Below are 27,675 nucleotides of genomic sequence, written 5' to 3'. Positions count from 1 at the left end.
GTGTTGAGGACTACAATGGTGTGTTGAGGACTACACTGGAGTGTTGAGGCTTACACTGGTGTGTTGAGGACTACACTGGTGTGTTGAAGACTACAATGGTGTGTTGAGGCCTACACTGGTGTGTTGAGGCTTACAGTGGTGTGTTGAGGACTACACTGGTGTGTTGAGGCCTACACTGGTGTGTTGAGGACTACACTGGTGTGTTGAGGACTACACTGGTGTGTTGAGGCTTACACTGGTGTGTTGAGGACTACACTGGTGTGTTGAGGCCTACACTGGTGTGTTGAGGACTACACTGGTGTGTTGAGGACTACACTGGTGTGTTGAGGACTACACTGGTGTGTTGAGGACTACACTGGTGTGTTGAGGACTACACTGGTGTGTTGAGGCTTACACTGGTGTGTTGAGGACTACACTGGTGTGTTGAGGACTACATTGGTGTGTTGAGGACTACACTGGTGTGTTGAGGCCTACACTGGTGTGTTGAGGACTACACTGGTGTGTTGAGGACTACACTGGTGTGTTGAGGCTTACACTGGTGTGTTGAGGACTACACTGCTGTGTTGAGGACTACACTGGTGTGTTGAGGCCTACACTGGTGTGTTGAGGAATACACTGGTGTGTTGAGGACTACACTGGTGTGTTGAGGACTACACTGGTGTGTTGAGGACTACACTGGTGTGTTGAGGACTACACTGGTGTGTTGAGGCCTACACTGGTGTGTTGAGGCTTACACTGGTGTGTTGAGGACTACACTGGTGTGTTGAGGACTACACTGGTGTGTTGAGGCTTACACTGGTGTGTTGAGGACTACACTGGTGTGTTGAGGACTACACTGGTGTGTTGAGGCCTACACTGGTGTGTTGAGGCTTACACTGGTGTGTTGAGGACTACACTGGTGTGTTGAGGCCTACACTGGTGTGTTGAGGCTTACACTGGTGTGTTGAGGACTACACTGGTGTGTTGAGGACTACACTGGTGTGTTGAGGCTTACACTGGTGTGTTAAGGACTACACTGGTGTGTTGAGGACTACACTGGTGTGTTGAGGCCTACACTGGTGTGTTGAGGCTTACACTGGTGTGTTGAGGACTACACTGGTGTGTTGAGGCCTACACTGGTGTGTTGAGGACTACACTGGTGTGTTGAGGACTACACTGGTGTGTTGAGGCTTACACTGGTGTGTTGAGGACTACACTTGTGTGTTGAGGCCTACACTGGTGTGTTGAGGACTACACTGGTGTGTTGAGGACTACACTGGAGTGTTGAGGACTACACTGGTGTGTTGAGGACTACACTGGTGTGTTGAGGACTACACTGGTGTGTTGAGGCCTACACTGGTGTGTTGAGAACTACACTGGTGTGTTGAGGACTACACTGGTGTGTTGAGGACTACACTGGTGTGTTGAGGACTACACTGGTGTGTTGAGGCCTACACTGGTGTGTTGAGGACTACACTGGTGTGTTGAGGACTACACTGGTGTGTTGAGGACTACACTGGTGTGTTGAGGACTACACTGGTGTGTTGAGGCCTACACTGGTGTGTTGAGGCCTACACTGGTATGTTGAGTACTACACTGGTGTGTTGAGGACTACACTGCTGTGTTGAGGACTACACTGGTGTGTTGAGGCCTACACTGGTGTGTTGAGGCTGATGTGTTGAGGACTACACTGGTGTGTTGAGGACTACACTGAGGACTACACTGGTGTGTTGAGGAGGCTACACTGGTGTGTTGAGGACTACACTGGTGTGTTGAGGACAACACTGGTGTGTTGAGGCCTACACTGGTGTGTTGAGGACTACACTGGTGTGTTGAGGACTACACTGGTGTGTTGAGGACTACACTGGGGTGGTGAGGACTACACTGGTGTGTTGAGGCCTACACTGGTGTGTTGAGGCCTACACTGAGGCTTACACTGGTGTGTTGAGGCTTACACTGGTGTGTTGAGGACTACACTGGTGTGTTGAGGCTTACACTGGTGTGTTGAGGACTACACTGGTGTGTTGAGGACTACACTGGTGTGTTGAGGACTACACTGGTGTGTTGAGGACTACACTGGTGCGTTGAGGCTTACACTGGCGTGTTGAGGACTACACTGGTGTGTTGAGGACTACACTGGTGTGTTGAGGACTACACTGGTGTGTTGAGGCTTACACTGGTGTGTTGAGGCTTACACTGGTGTGTTGAGGAATACACTGGTGTGTTGAGGCGTACACTGGTGTGTTGAGGCCTACACTGGTGTGTTGAGGACTACACTGGTGTGTTGAGGCTTACACTGGTGTGTTGAGGACTACACTGGTGTGTTGAGGACTACACTGGTGTGTTGAGGCATACACTGGTGTGTTGAGGACTACACTGGTGTGTTGAGGCTTACACTGGTGTGTTGAGGACTACACTGGTGTGTTGAGGACTACACTGGTGTGTTGAGGCCTACACTGGTGTGTTGAGGCCTACACTGGTATGTTGAGGACTACACTGGTGTGTTGAGGCTTACACTGGTGTGTTGAGGACTACACTGGTGTGTTGAGGCTTACACTGGTGTGTTGAGGCTTACACTGGTGTGTTGAGGACTACACTGGTGTGTTGAGGCTTACACTGGTGTGTTGAGGACTACACTTGTGTGTTGAGGCCTACACTGGTGTGTTGAGGCTTACACTGGTGTGTTGAGGACTACACTGGTGTGTTGAGGCCTACACTGGTGTATTGAGGCCTACACTGGTGTGTTGAGGACTACACTGGTGTGTTGAGGCCTACACTGGTGTGTTGAGGCCTACACTGGTGTGTTGAGGCCTACACTGGTGTGTTGAGGCCTACACTGGTGTGTTGAGGCCTACACTGGTGTGTTGAGGAATACACTGGTGTGTTGAGGCTTACACTGGTGTGTTGAGGCCTACACTGGTGTGTTGAGGCCTACACTGGTGTGTTGAGGCCTACACTGGTGTGTTGAGGACTACTCTGGTGTGTTGAGGCCTACACTGGTGTGTTGAGGCCTACACTGGTGTGTTGAGGCCTACACTGGTGTGTTGAGGCCTACACTGGTGTGTTGAGGCCTACACTGGTGTGTTGAGGCCTACACTGGTGTGTTGAGGCCTACACTGGTGTGTTGAGGCCTACACTGGTGTGTTGAGGCTGGTGTGTTGAGGCCTACACTGGTGTGTTGAGGCCTACACTGGTGTGTTGAGGCCTACACTGGTGTGTTGAGGCCTACACTGGTGTGTTGAGGCTTACACTGGTGTGTTGAGGCCTACACTGGTGTGTTGAGGCCTAGTGTGTTGAGGCCTACAATGGTGTGTTGAGGCCTACACTGGTGTGTTGAGGCCTACATTAGTGTGTTGAGGCCTACACTAGTGTGTTGAGGCCTACACTGGTGTGTTGAGGCCTACACTGGTGTGTTGAGGCCTACACTGGTGTGTTGAGGCCTACACTAGTGTGTTGAGGCTTACACTGGTGTGTTGAGGCCTACACTAGTGTGTTGAGGCCTTCACTGGTGTGTTGAGGCCTTCACTGGTGTGTTGAGGCCTACACTGGTGTGTTGAGGCCTACACTGGTGTGTTGAGGCCTACACTGGTGTGTTGAGGCCTACACTAGTGTGTTGAGGCCTACACTGGTGTGTTGAGGCCTACACTGGTGTATTGAGGCTTACACTGGTGTGTTGAGGCCTACACTGGTGTGTTGAGGCCTACACTGGTGTGTTGAGGCCTACACTGGTGTGTTGAGGCCTACACTGGTGTGTTGAGGCCTACTCTGGTGTGTTGAGGCCTACACTGGTGTGTTGAGGCCTACACTGGTGTGTTGAGGCCTACACTGGTGTGTTGAGGCCTACACTGGTGTGTTGAGGCCTACACTGGTGTGTTGAGGACTACACTGGTGTGTTGAGGCCTACACTGGTGTGTTGAGGCCTACACTGGTGTGTTGAGGCTTACACTGGTGTGTTGAGGCCTACACTGGTGTGTTGAGGCCTACACTGGTGTGTTGAGGCCTACACTGGTGTGTTGAGGCCTACACTGGTGTATGTGTATATACTGTGTGGTGTGTCAGTGTATATACACTGAGAGGTATATCTCAGTGTATATACACTGAGAGGTGTATATCTCAGTGTATATACACTGGTAGTTTACATTAATCAGTATTTTAGGTATTAAAGTATTCTTGACTGGTGGTGTACAGGTGACATGTAGCCTTAATGACCCTCGTGTAGTAGATAGTCTTGAATCCCCATTAACCAACCAACCAGCCTTAATGACCCTTGTGTAGTAGATAGCCTTGAAACCCCGTTAACCAACCAACCAGCCTTAATAACCCTCGTGTAGTAGATAGTCTTGAAACCCCATTAACCAACCAACCAGCCTTAATGACCCTCGTGTAGTAGATAGTCTTGAAACCCCATTAACCAACCAACCAGTCTTAATGACCCTCGTGTAGTAGATAGTCTTGAAACCCCATTAACCAACCAACCAGTCTTATTAATGATCCTCGTGTAGTAGATGGTCTTGAAACCCCATTAACCAACCAACCAGCCTTAATGACCCTCGTGTAGTAGATAGTCTTGAAACCCCATTAACCAACCAACGAGTCTTAATGACCCTCGTGTAGTAGATAGTCTTGAAACCCCATTAACCAACCAACCAGCCTTAATCACCCTCATGTAGTAGATAGACTTGAAACCCCATTAACCAACCATCCAGCCTTAATGACCCTCGTGTAGTAGATAGTCTTGAAACCCCATTAACCAACCAACCAGCCCTAATGACCCTCGTGTAGTAGATAGACTTGAAACCCCATTAACCAACCAACCAGCCTTAATGACCCTCGTGTAGTAGACAGACTTGTAACCCCATTAACCAACCAACCAGCGTTATTGGATGGGCTCCCACAATCACCGGATCTAAATATTATGGAGCATCTGTTGGGGGTCAGCTGGAACAGCAAGTCAGGAACTGATTTCCTCCACCGCCGTCTCTGGAAAAGTTAAGAGCAGTGTTTTGCTGGAGGAATAGCGCAAAATCCCCCTGTATACTGTTCAGATGCTAAATAAATCAATTCCTCGATGAATTGGTGCTGTTTAAGCTGCAGGTGGAAGGCCAACTCCATATCATATTGTCCAACCCGTCAGTTGTTGATGCGTGTAGAAGAGGGACATATTGGTGCCCCGGTGTGTTAGTCAGGGAGGGTCGTAGGGAGGTTGAAGAAGCGTTAATGGCGAGTTACCTGTACCAAGAGATGTGGGATCTTTGGCAGATCCTCCACGCTCACCCTGTGAACTTTTCCCCCTGTATCTTCGTCTTCAGAGTCCCCAGAGGACTCCGAAGGATTCCTGGGCTTCCTCGCCGACGCTGCACTGGTGGTGGAAGCCAAGGCAGGAGTGGAGGTAGAAGGAGAGGTTTCCTGGGTTGCTTCCTGAGCGGTGTTCTGGTTTGTAGAACTGTTTATAGTGTTGACGCTGGCGTTTCGCTCTTGTTTTGCAGTGGTTCCTGCAGGTTCCTGATGCTGTGGACTCCTGCTGGTTCTGCTTACCTTCAGCTGCGTCGGTGTGCCTGTCTCTATGGTGTCGTAAGATCTGTCATCCACTAGCCTCGATCTCCTGACAATTCTCTTAATGGTGACCGTGGTTACAGCCTCGTCGGATCCTTCCTGTGTCTGCAAGTCTTGGACTTCGAGGGTCGCTGGTACTGGGGCTGCTGCTGGTGCTTCTACTGCTGGTGGTGGTGTTTCTGCTGCTGGTGGTGGTGCTTCTGCTGGAGGTGGTGGGGCTTCTACTTCTGGTGCTGCCTCTGCTGTTGCTGCTGTTACTGTTGCTGCTGCTGCTGTTGCTGCTGTTACTGTTGCTGCTGCTGCTGTTCTTGCTGCTAGAGACGACGGAGACAAAGGAACGGGTGCTGGCATCGCAGCCGGAGATGACCCAGATGCAGCATCTTCACTAACATCTCCCTTGCTCAACGCCCCTGAAGAAAAAAAACAAAACATCACGACATTAATCACTGGCAAAACATCGTTGTAGACACTTATCAACAAACTGACAACAATCTACACACAGACAAAAACAGCGCATAAAGACAAAATAACCGAAGAAGGTCCGAGACGAAATCGAAACCCACGACCCCTAGTTTTTATGTAATTTCTGTCTCAACTCAAAGAGTTGTTTAACAGTAACATCAAAAACATTAGAAACTCTAATTCTAAATGTAATTCCGTTAATATTCTAGCGAATGTTGAGTTAGATAATCATGCACTAAGATGGTACTTAGTAAAGGGGCCAGTAAATCCAGTATAAGATAACATTGAACTTTATTGATAATAAAGATAAGTAATGATACGAGAATCAATGATTATCATTTTATTAGTACTTTATTAGTTTAGTAAACAATAAAATAAGGGTATAAGGTGTATGAGTGGAAGATAAGGCGTCAGGGTCATACGGAATGAAGAGAATAACACAGGTTGGGGAGTAAGCTTTGATTGAGTCGACGTTCCGCTCTTCGTAGAGCTTCGTCGTGACTTGTTGAAGCTCTTCACAGAGCGAAATGTTCTCCCAGTGAGAGCTCGTTCCCTAACCCGTGTTTTTCTGTCTTCATGGTTCCCTGCCCCTCGCTGTTTCGCTCAATCATCACACGGTGTGGGAGGGCGTGAGGGAGGGACTCGGCTGCCCGACATTTCTACCTCCTCCGGAAGACCCTTCAGTAGTAGGAGGGAGGGGCCCTGGTGGTGGTGAGGGGTGCTCTTGATCCAGGGAACTGAAGCCACTCTCCCGTTCCTCGAATCAAACATTCCTTCCCATTCCCCAGGCCTTGCATAACTCGAAGTAAGTTGCTACCTGTGTCATGGCTTTTGCGTTTCCGCTTGCGTCTCCTGCGACAAGTACGTGCGTTCAATACGTCGTTCTCGCCTTCGTCTTGCCCCATCGACGACTCTTTAGTGGATCTAAGAACTACGTCTTCGTAATAGACGTCTTCATCGTCAACTACGTCAGAGTGTTGAGGCTGGGTGACCAAAGTGTTGATCTTGTCCCGTGTGATGTCCCTGGGTTCTTGAAGGCTATTTAACTCTCTCTTTATGTCGTACATATTCTCGTAGTCGTCAGGAGTTAGTCTAACCTGTTCTTGGGGTTTTTTGGAGGCTCCAGCCTCGTTATAGTACGTGTGGAGGGTATTGTAGTAATTAGCCGGGGTCGAGGAACTCTCCTTTGGGTGAAGGTTTTTGACTTGGCCAACACCGGCAGCTTCTGCGTCTCTCCCAGCCGCACTCACACCTTTCCTGGTCGTGCTGGGGGCTTCAGGGGTCGTGCTGGGGGCTGCAGGGGTCGTGCTGGGGACTGCAGGGGTTGTGCCTTCCTCCCCTGCTATAGGGGATAGCTGCACCACGTTCGTAGGGTTGAACGGGAGAAAAATATCTAGAGGAGTGCGCGTAGCCAGCAAAAAAGACAAATGGAAAACGTAAACAAAAATGGCATAAGAGAAAGATTAGCTTTAAGCTGTAAATTAGAATGGTGAGACTCAAGAGCTTTAAGCTTTAGCTTTAAGCTGTAAGTGCTGAAATATGTGGCAAGCGAGAAGCAAGTTAGAAAGCGGAGTCTTAGAGAAGCTCCACAGCTTTGATCTCCGCAGGGAAATTAAATTTATCTCTCAGTTTAAAGTTAATATATATTTATATGTTTATTACAAGTTTTTGGGTAATGTGTGTATACATGTACTCACACACGCACACACACACACACACATACATACACACAGGAGCTGTGAATCGATCCCTGCAACCCCAGTTGGGTGAGTACACAACATGACTAGGAACAGAATCAATATAGCTATTTACTTACTTTTTGACGGACCTCTTGACCTGACTCGACCTGACTCAGTCAGTTCACTGACCTCCTCTGAAACCAGGACACAATATATACATATGATAAACACTGAATCAACATTTTGGCCCTTAAAATATACAGATTTTTTTATTTGCCACCATTCTCTAGGCCTAGGGAATCTGTTTTGTTTTGATAGGCTGAGACAAAATTGTGGTGTTGATGCATTTTAGATTTCTAAGAGTGTTTTTGAAATTTAGAAGTGTGGAAGAGTACGGGTACTCAGTGAGTACCAGTACTCAGTGAGTACCAGTACTCAGTGAGTACCAGTACTCAGTGAGTACCAGTACTCAGTGAGTACCTTCCTCCTGGATGGTGTCCAGGAGCCTCAGGTTATCGTCGTCGTCTGAGTCAGTTGTCGTTCCTATCAAGACAAAAATTAATTAGAAAACCAAAATTTCTATGCATTTTTAGTTGTATTAAAAAAAAATAGCGAAATTTTCAACAATATCTTCGATTTATTTATTAAATTCAACTTTTTAATAATAATAACAATAATAATAACAAACCTTGCATTGTTATTTCTTCGTCTCCTTCAGAAGGCTCCGACGGGGCACTCGAAGTGGTCTCCTGGACTTCAGGGGTCACAGACCTACTCACACCCTCCCGGACCGATGTCTCCCTGGCCATGGCCTTAGCGATGGCCTTGCCCACGATAACTGAAGCCTTCTGGACAGTGACCGGTCCAGTACGAGTCTGGGCCATTCCTGGCTCGTCCAGCGGCCGTAGCGCAACTTCCCGCAGCGGGTGTGCCTCCTGCGGCACTTCCGCAGCCTCTACCGCCGTCTCTGCAGCCAAGAGAAGTGGTGATATCATGGCAATATTGTTTGTGAATGTTTAGAGTATTATTTTATAAGTCATTTGAGGTTTTTAGTTAGTGGTAAATATGGCAACTGAAGCAGAACGTAAAGAACAGTAATTAGGAAGGGAGGGTAATTAGTGGAGCAAGCGAAAGGTAGAGGATTAATGAGGTGTGGCGGGGTAGGAGGGGTGGACCACACCTCCAGACGTGGGACTGACGCCATTAACATCACAATACACAACAAACCCACAGTTTGGAGTTGGAACCTCAGCAGCTGACTATTCGCTCCGTACTGGAAGAGCGTCTAGCCCGGTTATGGCTTGAGGATGGTCCAGGGACGGAGCGAAACGTCGTCTAGAGTTCCCTCCCTTAATTAGTTTAGATGTGGATTTTTTCGGCCACATTACTGAGGCTGTTCGTATTTTTTTTTCATACCAGAGTTACCTGGGGTCTGCCCACCACCCTCCACTGCTGCTGGTTCCTCTCTGCTTGTAGTGCCCTGTGCCCTGTCATCAAGGAGATGGGGCACCTCGCCCTCATGTACCCGTTCACTAGCGGCAACTTGCTCCGTCTTTACCTCCTCAGACTTGACGTTAATACTAGCAGCGCTGAGAGAGAGTCGCAATCTTCCTGTGGTGATGCTCACAGAATCCTCCTCTTCGCTGTTCTCTTCTAAGATCGAGTTGCGGACTGAGTTCGGGGCTGACTTGCTTGGCGAACGGGCGCCCGAAGGTGCGGAGCGTGTGGATGTACTGTCACGGCGTTCCGCAGGTGAGGTCTCCGGGGCCTTCGCGATTCCTGGAGGACGCTGCTCGGGGATATTGGCAGGTTTAAGAATCGAAGTGGGACTTGTATCGGGGCTATGCTCCGGAAGGTCTCTTCTTTGGCTTGACAGATTCACACGCAGAATACTGGAATATTTAGGGACTTTGTTGTGTACTCTTTCTTGAAGCGTCGATGACTGAAAAATATGGGAGGAAGCATCGCCTGGTGGAATCCCAGAAGTAAGAGCTTTTTCAGGTGGAGCTTTAGGGGAAAGAGCTTCGCCATCAAGGGCTTCGAAGATGGGAGCTTGTTCAGGTGGGGTCTTGGAGGTTTTGGAGGCGAGAACTTCTTTTGGCTTAGTCTCGAGAGTGAGAACTTCTTTTGCCTTAGTCTCGAGAGCGAGAGCATCCTCTGGCTGGGTCTCAGAAGTGACAACTTCGTCAACAAGCCTTTCTAAACTGAGAGTTGCGTCAGGTGGAGAGTGGTGAGCCAGGAGAGGGTCCTGGGACTGGGGATTTCTTAGCGATGGGCTGCTAGTGGAAGACTTAGTGTCAAGTGAGAAGTTTGAGGGGGACGTCATGCAGTCTGGAGGTGCTGGGCCTCGAGGCTGCTCCTCGGAGTATTCAGAGACTGAAAGGTCAGCGTAGTGAGTGTAAGCCTTGAGAGGGTGAACCACCACATCTGTGGAGAACAGATGTTACCTCCATTAACAACTACTCGAAATGAGATGACACACACAGCCACGTTCAAGAGTCGAAGTCCCAACGCTGCATAACCTTTGTGGGTTTAGCGCTTAATTTTTTTTATAATAAGCAAAAGAAGAAGTGAAGTTATGAAGATTTGGGTAGAAAAGGAGTGTTTCGCCTATGCAAAAAGGTTTCTTTAGTCGGTGAGTACAAAGGTTAATCAAGGTGATCAGTCCCAGCAGACTTAAGGGACTGACCTCCCTTTCAAGGCTGAGGGACTGATCACCTCAGAATTACTTCTTCACTTCCACACTGCCTCCAGTGTTATAATCGTTCATATTCGACTGATGAAGTCTGCTATGTGGGCGAAACGTTCTGACAACAAGGAGGCTTGATAGCACGGGGAATTGTAACAGTCCTCCCCTCCCTTGGATCAAACCTGATTACCTTCCATTTTCCAAGCATTATATGACTCCTACGGATTTAGCTCTTCTAATAATAATAATAATAATACTAATATTATTATTATTATTATTATTATTATTATTATTATTATTATTATCAAAGTAAGGCCAGGTGGGACTGATAGCCATCCTCCACTACGGTACAGAAGCTCTGGTACCGTACATCGCTACTGATACAATCACAACCCCTGCTCTTATTTCCATCTGTGTATGGATAAAAGGAATTTTTTTGAGCCGAGACTCTATAACAATGTATATATTAAATTCGGGTGAGTCATTCAACGCAGGAGGCTCCTGGAGACTCGATACTCCGTCTCCTAGCAGCAAGAGCCTAGCCTCCAGTCTTCCACTGCGGTCTATATTAACGAGTCTGAAGGGAATTTTGGGGTTAATTTGTGATTATAATAATAATAATAATAATTATAATAATAATAATAATAATAATAATAATAATAATAATAATAATAATAATAATAATAATAATAAGTGACAATTACTCCAATGCTGACTAAATTACTAATATTCTGAACTCACTAGCCATGGGTTCTAACCACACCCGTACCGTGGTCTGTTAGTAATAATTTAGAAAGCACAAACTAGGTCACTCCAGATCTTCATATTTCCACACCCACATACGGCCCCCTGTGAGGGGGGTCGCGGACCCCAATTTGAGAACCCAAGCGTGACTAGACAAGCATGCACTCAGATTAGATTTTTTTACACAGTATTCGGTTGATTTAAGCATTAAAATAATAGGAAATCAATAAAAGGGTGAAGGAAAACAAATAGATAACGTGAAGATTCTGTTGCCATGGCAACACAGCAGAGATGGTTGTCATGGTAACGACTCCCTCAGATTATTTACAGCTTTAGTGAGGCCAACGTTTCGCCCAGTGTAGAGCTTCGTTGTTACTTGATACAGCTCTACAATACACAACACACAATACCCTGGCAACAACAATACACAACACACAATACCCTGGCTACAACAATACATAACACAATACCCTGGCTACAACAATACATAACACAATACCCTGGCTACAACAATACATAACACAATACCCTGGCTACAACAATACATAACACAATACCCTGGCTACAACAATACACAACACACAATACCCTGGCTACAACAATACACAACACACAATACCCTGGCTACAACAATACACAACACACAATACCCTGGCTACAACAATACACAACACACAATACCCTGGCTACAACAATACACAACACACAATACCCTGGCTACAACAATACACAACACACAATACCCTGGCTACAACAATACACAACACACAATACCCTGGCTACAACAATACACAACACACAATACTCTGGCTACAACAACACACAACATACAATACCCTGGCTACAACAATACCCAACATACAATACCCTGGCTACAACAATACACAACACACAATACCCTGGCTACAACAATACACAACACACAATACCCTGGCTACAACAATACACAACACACAATACCCTGGCTACAACAATACATAACACACAATACCCTGGCTACAACAATACACAACACACAATACCCTGGCTACAACAATACATAACACACAATACCCTGGCTACAACAATACAACACAATACCTGGCTACAACAATACCCTGGCTACAACAATACACAACATACAATACCCTGGCTACAACAATACACAACACACAATACCCTGGCTACAACAATACACAACACACAATACCTCTGGCTACAACAATACACAACACACAATACCCTGGCTACAACAATACACAACACACAATACCCTGGCTACAACAATACACAACACACAATACCCTGGCTACAACAATACACAACACACAATACCCTGGCTACAACAATACACAACACACAATACCCTGGCTACAACAATACACAACACACAATACCCTGGCAATACAACAATACCCTGGCTACAATACAACACACAATACCCTGGCTACAACAATACACAACACACAATACCCTGGCTACAACAATACAAAACACACAATACCCTGGCTACAACAATACATAACACAATACCATGGCTACAACAATACACAACATACAATACCCTGGCTACAACAATACACAACACACAATACCCTGGCTACAACAATACACAACACACAATACCCTGGCTACAACAATACACAACACACAATACCCTGGCTACAACAATACACAACACACAATACCCTGGCTACAACAATACATAACACAATACCCTGGCTACAACAATTCACAACACACAATACCCTGGCTACAACAATACACAACACACAATACCCTGGCTACAACAATACACAACACACAATACCCTGGCTACAACAATACACAACACACAATACCCTGGCTACAACAATACACAACACACAATACCCTGGCTACAACAATACACAACACACAATACTCTGGCTACAACAATACACAACACACAATACCCTGGCTACAACAATACACAACACACAATACTCTGGCTACAACAATACACAACACACAATACTCTGGCTACAACAATACACAACACACAATACTCTGGCTACAACAATACACAACACACAATACCCTGGCTACAACAATACACAATACCCTGGCTACAACAATACACAACACACAATACTCTGGCTACAACAATACACAACACACAATACTCTGGCTACAACAATACACAACACACAATACTCTGGCTACAACAATACACAACACACAATACTCTGGCTACAACAATACACAACACACAATACCCTGGCTACAACAATACACAACATACAATACTCTGGCTACAACAATACACAACACACAATACTCTGGCTACAACAATACACAATACCCTGGCTACAACAATACACAATACCCTGGCTACAACAATACACAATACCCTGGCTACAACAATACATAACACAATACCCTGGCTACAACAATACACAACACACAATACCCTGGCTACAACAATACACAGCACACAATACCCTGGCTACAACAATACACAACACACAATACCCTGGCTACAACAATACACAACACACAATACCCTGGCTACAACAATTCACAACATACAATACCCTGGCTACAACAATACACAACACACAATACCCTGGCTACAACAATACACAACACACAATACCCTGGCTACAACAATACACAACACACAATACCCTGGCTACAACAATACACAACACACAATACCCTGGCTACAACAATACACGACACACAATACCCTGGCTACAACAATACACAACACACAATACCCTGGCTACAACAATACAATACAATACCCTGGCTACAACAATACACAACACACAATACCCTGGCTACAACAATACACAACATACAATACCCTGGCTACAACAATACACAATACCCTGGCTACAACAATACACAACATACAATACCCTGGCTACAACAATACACAACATACAATACCCTGGCTACAACAATACACAATACCCTGGCTACAACAATACACAACATACAATACCCTGGCTACAACAATACACAACATACAATACCCTGGCTACAACAATACACAACATACAATACCCTGGCTACAACAATACACAACATACAATACCCTGGCTACAACAACACACAACACCCTGGCTACAACAATACACAACATACAATACCCTGGCTACAACAATACACAACACACAATACCCTGGCTACAACAATACACAACACACAATACCCTGGCTACAACAATACACAACACACAATACCCTGGCTACAACAATACACAACACACAATACCCTGGCTACAACAATACACAACACACAATACCCTGGCTACAACAATACACAACACACAATACCCTGGCTACAACAATACACAACACACAATACCCTGGCTACAACAATACACAACACACAATACCCTGGCTACAACAATACACAACACACAATACCCTGGCTACAACAATACACAACACACAATACCCTGGCTACAACAATACACAACACACAATACCCTGGCTACAACAATTCACAACATACAATACCCTGGCTACAACAATACACAACACACAATACCCTGGCTACAACAATACACAACACACAATACCCTGGCTACAACAATACACAACACACAATACCCTGGCTACAACAATACACAACACACAATACCCTGGCTACAACAATACACAACACACAATACCCTGGCTACAACAATACACAACACACAATACCCTGGCTACAACAATACACAACACAATACCCTGGCTACAACAATACACAACATACAATACCCTGGCTACAACAATACACAATACCCTGGCACAATACACAAATACAATACCCTGGCTACAACACAACAATACCCTGGCTACAACAATACACAACACACAATACCCTGGCTACAACAATACACAACATACAATACCCTGGCTACAACAATACACAACACACAATACCCTGGCTACAACAATACACAACATACAATACCCTGGCTACAACAATACACAACACACAATACCCTGGCTACAACAATACACAACATACAATACCCTGGCTACAACAATACACAACACACAATACCCTGGCTACAACAATACACAACACACAATACCCTGGCTACAACAACACACACAACACACAATACCCTGGCTACAACAATACTACAACAATACAACAGCAATACCCTGGCTACAACAATACACAACACACAATACCCTGGCTACAACAATACACAACACACAATACCCTGGCTACAACAATACACAACACACAATACCCTGGCTACAACAATACACAACACACAATACCCTGGCTACAACAATACACAACACACAATACCCTGGCTACAACAATACACACGACACACAATACCCTGGCTACAACAATACACAACACACAATACCCTGGCTACAACATACACAACACACAATACCCTGGCTACAACAATACACAACACACAATACCCTGGCTACAACAATACACAACACACAATACCCTGGCTACAACAATACACAACACACAATACCCTGGCTACAACAATACACAACACACAATACCCTGGCTACAACAATACACAACACACAATACCCTGGCTACAACAATACACAACACACAATACCCTGGCTACAACAATACACAACACACAATACCCTGGCTACAACAATACACAACACACAATACCCTGGCTACAACAATACACAACACACAATACCCTGGCTACAACAATACACAACACACAATACCCTGGCTACAACAATACACAACACACAATACCCTGGCTACAACAATACACAACACACAATACCCTGGCTACAACAATACACAACACACAATACCCTGGCTACAACAATACACAACACACAATACCCTGGCTACACACAATACAATACACGACACACTGGCTACAACACACAATACCCTGGCTACAACAATACACAATACCCTGGCTACAACAATACACAATACCCTGGTTACAACAATACACAATACCCTGGCTACAACAATACACAACACACAATACCCTGGCTACAACAATACACAACACACAATACCCTGGCTACAACAATACACAACACACAATACCCTGGCTACAACAATACACAACACAAAATACACGGGCTACAACAAAACACAATACACACACAATACCCTGGCTACAACAATACACAACACACAATACCCTGGCTACAACAATACACAACACACAATACCCTGGCTACAACAATACACAACACACAATACCCTGGCTACAACAATACACAATACCCTGGCTACAACAATACCCTGGCTACAACAATACACGACACACAATACCCTGGCTACAACAATACACAACATACAATACCCTGGCTACAACAATACACAATACCCTGGCTACAACAATACACGACACACAATACCCTGGCTACAACAATACACAATACCCTGGCTACAACAATACACAACACACAATACCCTGGCTACAACAATACACAACACACAACAACCTGGCTACAACAATACACAAACACAATACCCTGGCTACAACAACAATACCCTGGCTACAACAATACACACACAATACCCTGGCTACAACAATACACAACACACAATACCCTGGCTACAACAACCCTGGCTACACAACACACAATACTCTGGCTACAACAATACACAACACACAATACCCTGGCTACAACAATACACAACACACAATACCCTGGCTACAACAATACACAACATACAATACCCTGGCTACAACAATACACAACACACAATACCCTGGCTACAACAATACACAACACACAATACCCTGGCTACAACAATACACAACACACAATACCCTGGCTACAACAATACACAACACACAATACCCTGGCTACAACAATACACAACACACAATACCCTGGCTACAACAATACACAACACACAATACCCTGACTACAACAATACACAACACACAATACCCTGGCTACAACAATACACAACACACAATACCCTGGCTACAACAATACACAACACACAATACCCTGGCTACAACAATACACAACACACAATACCCTGGCTACAACAATACACAACACACAATACCCTGGCTACAACAATACACGACACACAATACCCTGGCTACAACAATACACGACACACAATACCCTGGCTACAACAATACACGACACACAATACCGCCCTCACCTTCCTTTCTGACGAACTGGATTTTTGCTAAGTTCGGAGGCGCTATTATCTCCTCTTCCCCTTCTTCCCCTTCCTCTTCTCCTTCTTCTTCCCCTTCCTCTTCGCCTTCTTCTTCTTCTTCCTCTTCCTCCTCTTCTTCCTCCTCCTCCTGAGAAACTCCTGTCAGGGAAGATTGTAATTATGTAGCGATTACTTAGCTCTTGATTCGAGGGACTGGATGCTCTCCTCTTCCTCGGATCAAGATCATCTCACAATCCCCTAAGGGTTTGGTGCTTCCCCTTGACTGTGAGCACAGTGAGATTAGCGATTCAGCGAGTTAGCACAGTGAGATTAGCGAACCAGCGAGTGAGCACATTGATATTAGCGAACCAGCGAGTGAGCACAGTGAGATTAGCGATTCAGCGAGTGAGAACAGTGAGATTAGCGATTCAGCGAGTGAGAACAGTGAGATTAGCGATTCAGAGAGTGAGCACAGTGAGATTAGCGAACCAGCGAGTGAGCACAGTGAGATTAGCGAACCAGCGAGTGAGCACAGTGAGATTAGCGATTCAGCGAGTGAGAACAGTGAGATTAGAGATTCAGCGAGTGAGCACAGTGAGATTAGCGATTCAGCGAGTGAGAACAGTGAGATTAGCGATTCAGCGAGTGAGCACAGTGAGATTAGCGAACCAGCGAGTGAGCACAGTGAGATTAGCGAACCAGCGAGTGACCACAGTGAGATTAGCGAACCAGCGAGTGAGCACAGTGAGATTAGCGATTCAGCGAGTGAGAACAGTGAGATTAGAGATTCAGCGAGTGAGCACAGTGAGATTAGCGAATCAGCGAGTGAGCACAGTGAGATTAGCGAACAGGCGAGTGAGCACAGTGAGATTAGCGAACCAGCGAGTGAGCACAGTGAGATTAGCGAACCAGAGAGTGAGCACAGTGAGATTAGCGAAACAGCGAGTGAGCACAGTGAGATTAGCGAACCAGCGAGTGAGCACAGTGAGATTAGCGATTCAGCGAGTGAGAACAGTGAGATTAGAGATTCAGCGAGTGAGCACAGTGAGATTAGCGAACCAGCGAGTGAGCACAGTGAGATTAGCGAACCAGCGAGTGAGCACAGTGAGATTAGCGAACCAGCGAGTGAGCACAGTGAGATTAGCGAACCAGCGAGTGAGCACAGTGAGATTAGCGAAGCAGCGAGTGAGCACAGTGAGATTAGCGAACCAGCGAGTGAGCACAGTGAGATTAGCGAACCAGCGAGTGAGCACAGTGAGATAAGTGAACCAGAGAGTGAGTACAGTGAGATTAGCGAACAGGCGAGTGAGCACAGTGAGATTAGCGAATCAGCGAGTGAGCACAGTGAGATTAGCGAACAGGCGAGTGAGCACAGTGAGATTAGCGAACCAGCGAGTGAGCTCAGTGAGATTAGCGAAACAGCGAGTGAGCACAGTGAGATTAGCGAATCAGCGAGTGAGCACAGTGAGATTAGCGAAACAGCGAGTGAGCACAGTGAGATTAGCGAATCAGCGAGTGAGCACAGTGAGATTAGCGAAACAGCGAGTGAGCACAGTGAGATTAGCGAATCAGCGAGTGAGCACAGTGAGATTAGCGAACCAGCGAGTGAGCACAGTGAGATTAGCGAACCAGCGAGTGAGCACAGTGAGATAATAGCCAATAAGCGAGAAGTAATAAGCTTTAAGCTTAGTGAATGAGCTTAGAGCTCGAGACCTACCACCGAGCTCTAGCAGAGCTTCCATCTCGTTCTCCCTCTCGCTATCCCTCTCGCTATCCCTCTCGCTATCCTCTTCAGAATCCTCCATCCCGTCTAGTTCTGGAAATAAGCGTCTGTTAGGAAACTAAATTCTCGTCGTTGGTCAAAGGGCTCTTGATCCAAAGATTTGGATTTGCTTTTCTCTTCCTGGGATCAAACCTCATTACTAAGGTGCTCTATACCCTCAAGGGCTCAGTAATTCACCTTCATTTTTTTGTAATAACGTTTTTTTAAGGGATAACTACATCAATCTCCTTGAAAATTTATTTTTAAGGGATAACTACGTCAATCTCCTTGAATTTTTTTTATGCTTTACTAGTAATAGTATAACCATGTAATAAAGGTTGTAGAAAAATATGTGTCTGTTTTAACAGACAGAGTAGTCTGTTTTAACAGACAGAGTTGTCTGTTTTAACAGAGTTGTCTGTTTTAACAGACAGAGTTGTCTGTTTTAACAGAGTTGTCTGTTTTAACGGACAGAGTAGTCTGTTAAACAGACTACGTTATATTGTTTAGTGAAGCTTGGTTAATGAAGTCTGTGAGAGTGTTTTTGGGTCTTTGGGAGGGTCCTGGATCGTAGATTACACCTGCCAGTCACTTGAGGTCTTCAGGTAGGTGCTGGAAATTTAGGATATACAGTCAAGTAACTGGAAGTCCTGTGGCAGGTGTTGAAGAACGTAGATAACACCAGCCAGTTACTTGAGGGCTTCAGGGAGGTGATGGATGCTTAGGATATACAGTCAAGTAACTGGAAGTCCCGTGGCAGGTGCTGAAGAACGTAGGATACTCCAGTCAGTCAGACAAAGGAGGCCCTGACGGAGTTGAAGAGCGCTGGACACAGTCCTGTCGCTATAGATGTTGAAAAAAGCGCTGGAGAGAGTGTGGCACACACAGTTCAGTCACTGGAAATCCTGAAGGCAGTGCTGCAGAGCATAGTACATACACAAGCCAGTGACTAGAGGTGTTGAAGGAGACGCTGGAGTGAGGCACAATCAATCCAGTCACTGGAATTCCCCCAGACGCACTCCACAATCCTACTTACCTACACTCTCAGTCATGGAGTCCCTCCGAAAACCACAGCACACCTACACACATCCAGAGACCCAGACCGTCACGAACTAAGATGATTCACTGCATCAGCTCACCAAAAAAAAAAGGAAAAAACTATCCACTTCACGTGGAGAAAATCGAAAAAAGAAAAACACCGTACCTGTAAATGTGGTCGGTAACAAACGCATTCATCTGACCTCTCAACTCAAACATCAATTTAAACAAAAGCAAGAAGAAGCCAGATAAACTTTAGTAAGGTTAGAAACTTGAAACACACGTGAAGCAGATCGGTATATTTCGACACCAGCCAGAGCCCTCTTTGGAAGGATTTTTGGAAGATAAAATATACAGATCTGGATGCGAGTCTCGCATTGCTGACAGTTGGGAAGTCAACACGAATCTGCGTAATTAGATTTGACCGTGACAACGTCTCGCTCTGTGTAGGGCTTTGGTATGAGTTGTTAGAGCTCTCCATGGGGCGAAAGGTCGTCCCTATGCTAGATTTGCTTCAGGAACTTGTGTTTTTGGCTCTATTCTCGTCAGCAAAACATCGCATCACTCACACAAGCATCACTAGCGCCAGCGGTTGGAAGGCAAAAACTACTAATAGCATTGAAGTTATTCACTAGCACAACGTTTCGCCCTTTCACTGCTATTAGTGTTTTGTTTTTCACCGCTGGTCGGCGCTACTTTGCACCGCTAGCTTCATTACCGACGGCAGTGAAATATTCGTAGTAAGGCGCACTTCCTACGTCCAGCAGCAGGTCCTCTATTGTTGACTCTACCGAAGAGGAGACCAAGACCATCACAACCTGCTTTCTGGAGGGTTCTTGATTCCAGGAAGTGGAGTTACTCTCCTCTTCCTCGGACCAAAACCCCGTTTCACCCCATTCCCCATGAGTTCAACACTTTCCCATGAACTTATAAAGTCAGAGAGACCATTCATTTGGTACACTCCCTTGACTATTGCAATATCAACACAAGTCCTTCAGAAACAATAGATTTTATTGTCTGTTGTTCAGTATAGACATCTTGTTAGTTACTAGGAAGCGTTAATGGCCCTAGAGGGTAGAACAGGTGAGAACACGACTGCTAGAATCTAGGTAAAAATCTCTTCCTGCTTCTAGGATACGCATCTGTTTCCGGGCTTGTCTCTGGTTTTGCGTAAAGTGAATGATTCTGTACTGGTCTCTGTATCTGGGTCAAGCATCTGTCCAAGTTTCTGTATTGGTCTCTGTATCTGGGTCAAGCATCTGTCCATGTTTCTGTATTGGTCTCTGTATCTGGGTCAAGCATCTGTCCATGTTTCTGTATTGGTCTCTGTATCTGGGTCAAGCATCTGTCCAAGTTTCTGTATTGGTCTCTGTATCTGGGTCAAGCATCTGTCCATGTTTCTGTATTGGTCTCTGTATCTGGGTCAAGCATCTGTCCAAGTTTCTGTATTGGTCTCTGTATCTGGGTCAAGCATCTGTCCATGTTTCTGTATTGGTCTCTGTATCTGGGTCAAGCATTTGTCCAAGTTTCTGTATTGGTCTCTGTATCTGGGTCAAGCATCTGTCCAAGTTTCTGTATTGGTCTCTGTATCTGGGTCAAGCATCTGCCCATTTTCGTCCCTGTGTTTGGGATAAACATCTGTCTTTTTCGCATTTGTTCCTGTATTTAGGAGAAAAACATCTGGCCATACTTCGTTTCGCCTATACAAAGAGAGCAGATGTTTTTCTCCTTATGGTAAACAGACATTCTTACTTCAGATGTTTGGTTCACTACAAGAAGTGAAATGTTGATCCAACGTCTGGTAGTCCCTATGTTGTCTTGCTCTGGTAGTCACTATGTTGTCATGCTCTGGTAGTCCCTATGTTGTCTTGCTCTGGTAGTCCCTATGTTGTCTTGCTCTGGTAGTCCCTATGTTGTCTTGCTCTGGTAGTCCCTATGTTGTCTTGCTCTGGTAGTCCCTGTGTTGTCTTGCTCTGGTAGTCCCTATGTTGTCTTGCTCTGGTAGTCCCTGTGTTGTCTTGCTCTGGTAGTCCCTATGTTGTCTTGCTCTGGTAGTCCCTATGTTGTCTTGCTCTGGTGGTCCCTGTGTTGTCTGGCTCTGGTAGTCCCTGTGTTGTCTGGCTCTGGTAGTCCCTATGTTGTCTTGCTCTGGTAGTCCCTGTGTTTTCTTGCTCTGGTAGTCCCTGTGTTATCTTGCTCTGATAGTCCCTATGTTGTCTTACTCTGGTAGTCCCTATGTTGTCTTGCTCTGGTAGTCCCTATGTTGCCTTGCTCTGGTAGTCCCTATGTTGTCTTGCTCTGGTAGTCCCTATGTTGTCTTGCTCTGGTAGTCCCTATGTTGTCTTGCTCTGGTAGTCCCTATGTTGTCTTGCTCTGGTAGTCCCTGTGTTGTCTTGCTCTGGTAGTCCCTATGTTGTCTTGCTCTGGTAGTCCCTATGTTGTCTTGCTCTGGTAGTCCCTATGTTGTCTTGCTCTGGTAGTCCCTGTGTTGCCTTGCTCTGGTAGTCCCTGTGTTGTCTTGCTCTGGTAGTCCCTATGTTGTCTTGCTCTGGTAGTCCCTATGTTGTCTTGCTCTGGTAGTCCCTATGTTGTCTTGCTCTGGTAGTCCCTGTGTTGTCTTGCTCTGGTAGTCCCTATGTTGTCTGACTCTGGTAGTCCCTGTGTTGTCTTGCTCTGGTAGTCCCTATGTTGTCTTGCTCTGGTAGTCCCTGTGTTGTCTTGCTCTGGTAGTCCCTATGTTGTCTTGCTCTGGTAGTCCCTATGTTGTCTTGCTCTGGTAGTCCCTGTGTTGTCTTGCTCTGGTAGTCCCTATGTTGTCTTGCTCTGGTAGTCCCTGTGTTGTCTTGCTCTGGTAGTCCCTATGTTGTCTTGCTCTGGTAGTCCCTGTGTTGTCTGACTCTGGTAGTCCCTATGTTGTCTTGCTCTGGTAGCCTCTGTATTGTCTTGCTCTGGTAGTCCCTGTGTTGTCTTGCTCTGGTATTTCCTATGTTGTCTTGCTCTGGTAGTCCCTATGTTGTCTTTCTCTGGTAGTCCCTATGTTGTCTTGCTCTGGTAGTCCCTGTGTTGTCTTGCTCTGGTAGTCCCTATGTTGTCTTGCTCTGGTAGTCCCTGTGTTGTCTTGCTCTGGTAGTCCCTGTGTTGTCTTGCTCTGGTAGTCCCTGTGTTGCCTTGCTCTGGTAGTCCCTATGTTGTCTTGCTCTGGTAGTCCCTGTGTTGTCTTGCTCTGGTAGTCCCTGTGTTTTCTTGCTCTGGTAGTCCCTATGTTGTCTTGCTCTAGTAGTCCCTATGTTTTCTTGCTCTGGTAGTCCCTGTGTTGTCTTGCTCTGGTAGTCCCTGTGTTGTCTTGCTCTGGTAGTCCCTGTGTTGTCTTGCTCTGGTAGTTCCTATGTTGTCTTGCTCTGGTAGTCCCTATGTTGTCTTGCTCTGGTAGTCCCTGTGTTGTCTTGCTCTGGTAGTCCCTGTGTTGTCTTGCTCTGGTAGTCCCTATGTTGTCTTGCTCTGGTAGTCCCTGTGTTGTCTTGCTCTGGTAGTCCCTGTGTTGTCTTGCTCTGGTAGTCCCTGTGTTGCCTTGCTCTGGTAGTCCCTATGTTGTCTTGCTCTGGTAGTCCCTGTGTTGTCTTGCTCTGGTAGTCCCTGTGTTTTCTTGCTCTGGTAGTCCCTATGTTGTCTTGCTCTAGTAGTAACTATGTTTTCTTGCTCTGGTAGTCCCTGTGTTGTCTTGCTCTGGTAGTCCCTGTGTTGTCTTGCTCTGGTAGTCCCTGTGTTGTCTTTCTCTGGTAGTCCCTGTGATGTCTTGCTCTGGTAGTCCCTGTGTTGTCTTGCTCTGGTAGTCCCTGCGTTGTCTTTCTCTGGTAGTCCCTATGTTGTCTGACTCTGGTAGTCCCTGTGATGTCTTGCTCTGGTAGTCCCTGTGTTGTCTTGCTCTGGTAGTCCCTGTGTTGTCTTTCTCTGGTAGTCCCTGTGATGTCTTGCTCTGGTAGTCCCTATGTTGTCTTTCTCTGGTAGTCCCTATGTTGTCTGACTCTGGTAGTCCCTGTGTTGTCTTGCTCTGGTAGTCCCTATGTTGTCTGACTCTGGTAGTCCCTGTGTTGTCTTGCTCTGGTAGTCCCTATGTTGTCTGACTCTGGTAGTCCCTGTGATGTCTTGCTCTGGTAGTCCCTGTGATGTCTTGCTCTGGTAGTCCCTGTGATGTCTTGCTCTGGTAGTCCCTGTGTTGTCTTGCTCTGGTAGTCCCTGTGTTGTCTTGCTCTGGTAGTCCCTGTGATGTCTTGCTCTGGTAGTCCCTGTGTTGTCTTGCTCTGGTAGTCCCTGTGATGTCTTGCTCTGGTAGTCCCTGTGTTGTCTTGCTCTGGTAGTCCCTGTGTTGTCTTTCTCTGGTAGTCCCTGTGTTGTCTTGCTCTGGTAGTCCCTGTGATGTCTTGCTCTGGTAGTCCCTGTGTTGTCTTGCTCTGGTAGTCCCTGTGTTGTCTTGCTCTGGTAGTCCCTGTGTTGTCTTGCTCTGGTAGTCGCTGTGATGTCTTGCTCTGGTAGTCCCTGTGTTGTCTTGCTCTGGTAGTCCCTGTGATGTCTTGCTCTGGTAGTCCCTGTGTTGTCTTGCTCTGGTAGTCCCTGTGTTGTCTTTCTCTGGTAGTCCCTGTGTTGTCTTGCTCTGGTAGTCCCTGTGATGTCTTGCTCTGGTAGTCCCTATGTTGTCTTGCTCTGGTAGTCCCTGTGATGTCTTGCTCTGGTAGTCCCTGTGTTGTCTTGCTCTGGTAGTCCCTATGTTGTCATGCTCTGGTAGTCCCTATGTTGTCTGACTCTGGTAGTCCCTGTGTTGTCTTGCTCTGGTAGTCCCTGTGTTGTCTTTCTCTGGTAGTCCCTGTGTTAACTTCCTCTGGTAGTCCCTATGTTGTCTGACTCTGGTAGTCCCTATGTTGTCTTGCTCTGGTAGTCCCTGCGTTGTCTTTCTCTGGTAGTCCCTATGTTGTCTGACTCTGGTAGTCCCTGTGTTGTCTTGCTCTGGTAGTCCCTGTGTTGTCTTTCTCTGGTAGTCCCTATGTTGTCTGACTCTGGTAGTCCCTGTGTTGTCTTGCTCTGGTAGTCCCTGTGTTGTCTTGCTCTGGTAGTCCCTGTGTTGTCTGACTCTGGTAGTCCCTGTGTTGTCTTGCTCTGGTAGTCCCTGTGTTGTCTTGCTCTGGTAGTCCCTGTGTTGTCTGACTCTGGTAGTCCCTGGGTTGTCTTGCTCTGGTAGTCCCTGTGTTGTCTTGCTCTGGTAGTCCCTGTGTTGTCTGACTCTGGTAGTCGCTGGGTTGTCTTGCTCTGGTAGTCCCTGTGTTGTCTTGCTCTGGTAGTCCCTGTGTTGTCTTGCTCTGGTAGTCCCTGTGTTGTCTTGCTCTGGTAGTCCCTGTGTTGTCTTGCTCTGGTAGTCCCTGTGTTGTCTTGCTCTGGTAGTCCCTGTGTTGTCTTTCTCTGGTAGTCCCTGTGTTGTCTTGCTCTGGTAGTCCCTGTGTTGTCTTGCTCTGGTAGTCCCTGTGTTGTCTTGCTCTGGTAGTCCCTGTGTTGTCTTTCTCTGGTAGTCCCTGTGTTGTCTGACTCTGGTAGTCCCTGTGTTGTCTTGCTCTGGTAGTCCCTGTGTTGTCTTTCTCTGGTAGTCCCTGTGTTGTCTTGCTCTGGTAGTCCCTGTGTTGTCTTGCTCTGGTAGTCCCTGTGTTGTCTTTCTCTGGTAGTCCCTGTGTTGTCTTACTCTGGTAGTCCCTGTGTTGTCTTGCTCTGGTAGTCCCTGTGTTGTCTTTCTCTGGTAGTCCCTGTGTTGTCTTGCTCTGGTAGTCCCTGTGTTGTCTTGCTCTGGTAGTCCCTGTGTTGTCTTGCTCTGGTAGTCCCTGTGTTGTCTTGCTCTGGTAGTCCCTATGTTGTCTGACTCTGGTAGTCCCTATGTTGTCTTGCTCTGGTAGTCCCTGCGTTGTCTTTCTCTGGTAGTCCCTATGTTGTCTGACTCTGGTAGTCCCTGTGTTGTCTGACTCTGGTAGTCCCTGTGTTGTCTTTCTCTGGTAGTCCCTATGTTGTCTGACTCTGGTAGTCCCTATGTTGTCTTGCTCTGGTAGTCCCTGCGTTGTCTTTCTCTGGTAGTCCCTATGTTGTCTGACTCTGGTAGTCCCTGTGTTTTCTTGCTCTGGTAGTCCCTGTGTTGTCTTTCTCTGGTAGTCCCTGTGTTGTCTTGCTCTGGTAGTCCCTGTGTTGTCTTTCTCTGGTAGTCCCTATGTTGTCTGACTCTGGTAGTCCCTGTGTTGTCTTGCTCTGGTAGTCCCTGTGTTGTCTTTCTCTGGTAGTCCCTGTGATGTCTTGCTCTGGTAGTCCCTGTGTTGTCTTTCTCTGGTAGTCCCTATGTTGTCTTTCTCTGGTAGTCCCTGTGTTGTCTTGCTCTGGTAGTCCCTGTGTTGTCTTGCTCTGGTAGTCCCTGTGTTGTCTTGCTCTGGTAGTCCCTGTGTTGTCTTGCTCTGGTAGTCCCTGTGTTGTCTTGCTCTGGTAGTCCCTGTGTTGTCTTGCTCTGGTAGTCCCTGTGTTGTCTTGCTCTGGTAGTCCCTATGTTGTCTTGCTCTGGTAGTCCCTATGTTGTCTTGCTCTGGTAGTCCCTATGTTGTCTTGCTCTGGTAGTCCCTATGTTGTCTTGCTCTGGTAGTCCCTATGTTGTCTTGCTCTGGTAGTCCCTATGTTGTCTTGCTCTGGTAGTCCCTATGTTGTCTTGCTCTGGTAGTCCCTGTGTTGTCTTGCTCTGGTAGTCCCTGTGTTGTCTTGCTCTGGTAGTCCCTGTGTTGTCTTGCTCTGGTAGTCCCTATGTTGTCTTGCTCTGGTAGTCCCTGTGTTGTCTTGCTCTGGTAGTCCCTGTGTTGTCTTGCTCTGGTAGTCCCTATGTTGTCTTGCTCTGGTAGTCCCTGTGTTGTCTTGCTCTGGTAGTCCCTGTGTTGTCTTGCTCTGGTAGTCCCTATGTTGTCTTGCTCTGGTAGTCCCTATGTTGTCTTGCTCTGGTAGTCCCTGTGTTGTCTTGCTCTGGTAGTCCCTGTGTTGTCTTGCTCTGGTAGTCCCTGTGTTGTCTTGCTCTGGTAGTCCCTATGTTGTCTTGCTCTGGTAGTCCCTATGTTGTCTTGCTCTGGTAGTCCCTGTGTTGTCTTGCTCTGGTAGTCCCTATGTTGTCTTGCTCTGGTAGTCCCTGTGTTGTCTTGCTCTGGTAGTCCCTATGTTGTCTTGCTCTGGTAGTCCCTATGTTGTCTTGCTCTGGTAGTCCCTATGTTGTCTTGCTCTGGTAGTCCCTATGTTGTCTTGCTCTGGTAGTCCCTGTGTTGTCTTGCTCTGGTAGTCCCTGTGTTGTCTTGCTCTGGTAGTCCCTATGTTGTCTTGCTCTGGTAGTCCCTATGTTGTCTTGCTCTGGTAGTCCCTATGTTGTCTTGCTCTGGTAGTCCCTGTGTTGTCTTGCTCTGGTAGTCCCTATGTTGTCTGACTCTGGTAGTCCCTGTGTTGTCTTGCTCTGGTAGTCCCTATGTTGTCTTGCTCTGGTAGTCCCTGTGTTGTCTTGCTCTGGTAGTCCCTATGTTGTCTTGCTCTGGTAGTCCCTATGTTGTCTTGCTCTGGTAGTCCCTGTGTTGTCTTGCTCTGGTAGTCCCTATGTTGTCTTGCTCTGGTAGTCCCTGTGTTGTCTTGCTCTG

General features: G+C 46.6%; 1 protein-coding gene across 27 annotated transcripts in view; it reads right to left on the bottom strand.

Annotated features, from left to right (window-relative positions):
• Nucleotides 1-27,675, bottom strand: part of LUBEL (Linear Ubiquitin E3 ligase) — a 151,574-nt gene that overhangs the window by 22,851 nt on the left and 101,048 nt on the right. For 13 of the 27 annotated variants that reach the window (XR_011394647.1, XM_070104587.1, XM_070104594.1 and 10 more), the window contains 9 exons: nt 20,718-20,786; nt 18,917-19,015; nt 17,200-17,358; nt 9,099-10,100; nt 8,362-8,640; nt 8,154-8,216; nt 7,811-7,867; nt 6,812-7,387; nt 5,209-5,942 (listed from right to left, as the gene is read on the bottom strand). Coding sequence is in view for 26 of the 27 variants with exons in the window: in XM_070104587.1 (XP_069960688.1) it covers nt 5,209-5,942; nt 6,812-7,387; nt 7,811-7,867; nt 8,154-8,216; nt 8,362-8,640; nt 9,099-10,100; nt 17,200-17,358; nt 18,917-19,015; nt 20,718-20,786 (3,038 nt within the window). In the remaining variant the exon portion in view is untranslated. The remainder of the gene's footprint in view (nt 1-5,208; nt 5,943-6,811; nt 7,388-7,810; nt 7,868-8,153; nt 8,217-8,361; nt 8,641-9,098; nt 10,101-17,199; nt 17,359-18,916; nt 19,016-20,717; nt 20,787-27,675) is intronic. The other 14 variants (XM_070104593.1, XM_070104599.1, XM_070104611.1 and 11 more) reach the window with 12 other exon arrangements.

Source organism: Cherax quadricarinatus, chromosome 93 (genome assembly GCF_038502225.1).
Source record: "Cherax quadricarinatus isolate ZL_2023a chromosome 93, ASM3850222v1, whole genome shotgun sequence".
In the NCBI taxonomy this organism is placed as follows: domain Eukaryota; kingdom Metazoa; phylum Arthropoda; class Malacostraca; order Decapoda; family Parastacidae; genus Cherax; species Cherax quadricarinatus.
The sequence above is the reverse complement of the archived record's forward strand: the minus strand, read 5'-3'. Positions and strand labels throughout refer to the sequence as shown.